General features: G+C 53.1%; 1 protein-coding gene across 1 annotated transcript in view; it reads right to left on the bottom strand.

Moving 5' to 3' along the window:
* Positions 1-4,248, bottom strand: part of ZNF853 (zinc finger protein 853) — a 6,680-nt gene extending 2,432 nt beyond the window's left edge. The window contains exons 1-3 of the mRNA XM_012731762.1: positions 3,867-4,248; positions 2,988-3,110; positions 3-813 (exon numbers count right to left, since the gene is read on the bottom strand). Of these exons, the coding sequence (XP_012587216.1) occupies positions 3-813; positions 2,988-3,072 (896 nt within the window). The 5' untranslated portion in view covers positions 3,073-3,110; positions 3,867-4,248. The remainder of the gene's footprint in view (positions 1-2; positions 814-2,987; positions 3,111-3,866) is intronic.
* Positions 4,249-4,327: the final 79 nt, after the last annotated feature.

Consider the following 4,327-nt stretch of genomic DNA (forward strand, 5'->3'; position numbering starts at 1 on the left):
GCTGCTGCTGCAGTAGCTGCTGTTGCTGTAACTGTTGCTGCTGCAACAGCTGCTGCTGTAACTGTTCTTGCTGCTGTTGCAATAGTTGCTGATGCTGTAATTGTTCTTGCTGCTGTTGATGCAACAGTTGCTGCAACTGTTCCTGTTGCTGCTGTTGTGACTGAGTCTTCTGATGCTGCTGTAGCTGTTCTTGCTGCTGTTGTTGCTGCTGTAACTGTGCCTGCTGTAGCTGCTGTTCTTGCTGCAACTGTTCCTGCTGTAGCTGCTGCTGTTGTAACTGTCCTTGCTGTAGCTGTTGCTGCTGCAACTGTTCCTGCTGTAGCTGTTCCTGCTGCAGCTGCTGCTGCAATAACTGTTCCTGCTGCTTCTGTGTCTGTTCCTGCTGCAGCAGCTGCTGCTGTTTCTGCTCTAATTGCTCTGGCCGCAATAGTTTCTGCTGCTGTGGTTGTAACTGTTCCTGCTGTTGCATCAGCTGCAGGTGCGATTTCGACTGCAGATGTTGTAGGAGGTGCTGATTTTCCTGTAGCTCCTGCTGCTGTGGAAGATGCTGCTCTTGTCCATCTTGCTGTTGCAGCAATTCTGGGTGATGTTCTACTAGCTGGTGTTGTGGCTGCTGCTGTTGCAGCTGCTCCTGCTGTGGCTGTAGGCTCAGCTCTGGCTCCTGTTCCTGAAGTTGCAACTCCTGCTGTCCCAGCTGTGCTTCCTTGGTAATAATACTGGCCCCTACCAGGGTTGAGATTGCTGGCTGTGGTGGGCCACTGCTCCTCTCTTGAGTCTCTTCTTCCTCCTGACTCTCATTCCCACCACTGCCACCTGTATTGGAAATGGCAAGGAACCAGAAGAGAAAGATCTACCGGCAGCTCTCTAATCCATACCCCCCTTACCCTGTCCCACACGCAATCACAGTAGGGTACACGACTGAGCTCTCATCAGGGACCCAAAGCACTGACTCCAGAAACAATGGCAGCATGGTGAAAATGGAAACACTAAGCGGTGTTGGGCTGGCTTAGACATGTGCCCAAGGGGACTGCCAGTCATGGCACTCAGGACCCCAGTTTCCAATGGCTCCTCTGCCTTCTTCTACCTACAGACCTCATGCTTGGATCTTGGCACCTGACATATTCCTTGATCAGTCCCTGCACTTAACCACCATCCAGTAGGAATCAGTGAACCAGCCATTCCAAAGGCCAAGCTGCAAGCCCATGCTGCACTCTGACCTCAGCTCAGGGCATACTTTAAATAAATGAAACTAGTCTTCTCTGTAAACAGTGAACACTTTCTGTAAAGCTACCTGGAAGCATTTCCATAGCAGTTTCTAAAAGCTACCAAAGTGTCAGAGAACGCAAGGCTTCTAACTCTACCAACTAGCAACTGTCCATCTCCTGCAGCCTTGAAACCCTCTCTGTCTGTGAAACAACTTAATGATACCCAAAATGCAAGTTTAAAACAGGGAAGGCACTGCCACTCCCTATCCCCCAGGACCTGGCAGATGTTTGAAAAATCCCTCTCCCTGCAGGTTCAGAATTAGCTGGCAAACTAACAAATGGTTTGGAAATACCAAGGATACAATCGGCTTCATTTCAAACAATCTGGAAACATTTCTGGAGTATTCTGGAATGGAAGGGACTAGCTTGTAGCCCCAAGTCAAGAGTATTTAACTTTAGTTTCCCCATCTGCAAAGGGAGATAAATTATTTTCAGGGATGTCAGGAGAATAAGGGTGAACACTGTTCAGTCCCTGCATCAGGCAAGGCATAGCGTAAGCCATGCAAGACAGGAGTCACTCCGTTGCTGCCTTTCACTTTTCACAAGCTATCCACATGCAGAACCCCGCTCTAAGTTTATTATTGCATTCTAACTCTTTATGTGTGTGAATGATCCTAAGAGGCTTTCTCAATTCCCAAGACTGATTTCAACACCTGTTTTTCCTGTGGCATGATTCTTTCAATTTCGTAATGGAAAGAAGTAGTCTGATTTATAAAATGTTGTTTTGGGGCCACTTCCCCAGGATTATTTTGACTTAATAAGACCAAGAAATATCAGCATGTAAATAATTTGTCTTTAGGAAACTAGTTTTAAGAACCTTTGTTTAGGCTAACGGAGCAGTGAATACATGTTTCCTACACACTCACACCAGCTGGGAGTGTTCGGGTGGTGGGTAACAGTTGCTATGAAAACCTGTACCCCAAACAGCCCGGGTCTCAGACACACTCTTGTCTCCAGTCACCTCTGGAGTGGCAGGGACATGTCACACACTGTGAGCATCCTCTCATTTCTAGCCGTGCTCTACCACCTGGCCACTCCTGACTTCCTGAAGCAATTTCAGCTTATTAACAAGTTTTAATAAATGTACCATTACATGTCACCTAAGATACATATCCTCACAAAATGTTTGCCAGTGAAATTTTTACATATGTGAATGTTTACATACGTCCCCAGGCAGCCCCCACTTTCCTTTCTCCTTTTCATGACTGTTTGACTCTATTTCACTCTGACTCAGCACCTTGAAAACACAGATGGGAAACACAGCTCTCATGAGTGAGACCCAACATAGTGTGGGTCCCAAAGAGAGAGGGGGGTGTTTTAGAATGTTCTGTAGGACTATATTTGCTCCTGGATGGAAGCAGAGGTAGAAGAAGAAAAGTGGATAAACTCAGAGACCATTTGGAAGCAAAGCCCCAGGGCCAATGCATGAGGGTGGGCGGGGCATTGAACTCCTAAGCCCTAGAGTGCCATCCTGTTCGAAAGTTCTAAGCCAGGGGCAGGTGGGAGGGCAGCAGAGCTACTGAAGTTGGCTGTTGCGAGTGACCCAGCCTGCCTTCTACACCAGAAATTGCCAGGTGAGCACCCTTCCAGACAGCTTGTTGCTGGCCACCCTCCAGGTCGTTCTTTGCTGTGCCTGGGCTGGGACTCTGTCAAAGGAGCCTCCCTGGGGACCTGAATACTATTTCCTGGCTTAGGAACTTACCCCCCTCCCCAAGCCCTCACCTGAGAGGGTATCAGGCCCTGGGCCTCCATCTTCAAGACAGCGAAGTTCCAGCACGAAGGTCTGCGTCGCTGGCCCCAGGTCCATCCTGGTGGTCACACAGAGCTCCTAAGTAGCCAGCTGTGCTGAGAGGAAGGAAGGAGGCTGTCCAGATAGGTGGGAGTGCTGTGAGCCCCAGCCCCAGGCGCCGATCGCCCAGAGCCTGCCCCTGCCTAGGGTCCTCCATGCTGGCAGCTCCACCCTGCTGCCACAGGCCACCACTGGGAAGAGAACAGCAAGGCCAGCTCCCTGGACCCTCATGCCGGGACACAGACGGTGCCACACTTATGACTCCACATTTAGCCCACGCAACAAGGAGGCCGGGGCAGCTGTGCAGAGGCTCCTCACCGAGTGATGACTGTGGGGCTAGACCCTTACCAGAAATGGGGGCTGGAGTCACTGGGCGACACTGAAGGGGCTTGTCCATGTCACGTTTCTTCTGCCTCCTTAAACGCACTGACAAGTCAGTTCACCTCCCTGGTTCTTTGCCTCCCAGACTACTCTGGGGGTTACTGCCCAGCCTCCCAGACTACCAGCAGACCATCGGGTGCAGGGCAAGTGTGTCCAGGTGCCACCTCAGCTGTCTGGGAATGCAGGTTTCCAAAGCACCACAACCCACGAAATCAGCTCTGGCCCTGGAATTCATGAGGGCTAGAGAGAGATCCCCTTGCCGCCTGCGTGTCCACCTGGGGCCCCTGCAGAGGTGTCTCCACATCCATCCTCTGCTCCTCCTGACAGGATGAGTCCGGCTCCTTCTAGGCTTTCAGAATCCAGCCCCAAACCTCTTAAGCGCCCTTCCTGGCTTGCGCAGCTCCCCAGCTCCCGGACCCGCTGGGCCTTACCTGGTACAGCATTTCCTGCTCCTCAGGGCAGCCTCCGCACCAGGGGAGGTGTGGTCAGCAAGGGCTGGAAGGTGAAGGCCAAGGCGTTCACCCGGCTCCTTCGTGGGGCGCCTCCATCCAGCAAGAGTTGGAGAGGCGCTGGGCCAGACGGGGGCCTTTCCGGGCACTCGGGAGGGTCTGCGCTCTGAGGGCTGCTGACACTGCCCTGGCCCAAAAGAAGGGGCAGTGCAGTGCGGAGACCAACAGCAGAAGTTGTTATCGCCCCGCTGGGCCCTCGGGTGCAGGACGCGGGAGTAGGCGAAGCCGAGTCAGTGCCGGGCTCGGGGCTGGCCCGGGACCATCTCCAGGGGGCGGTCCCCGGCGGGGTCGCCAGTGTGCGGTCAGCAGGGGTCAGTGGCAGAGGTCTCCCTCAGCCCGGGTCCGGCCGGGGTCCGCCGGCGGCCACAGGTGCCCGGCGCCGG

Source organism: Condylura cristata, unplaced genomic scaffold (assembly GCF_000260355.1).
Source record: "Condylura cristata isolate star-nosed mole 26May11 unplaced genomic scaffold, ConCri1.0 scaffold00032, whole genome shotgun sequence".
In the NCBI taxonomy this organism is placed as follows: domain Eukaryota; kingdom Metazoa; phylum Chordata; class Mammalia; order Eulipotyphla; family Talpidae; genus Condylura; species Condylura cristata.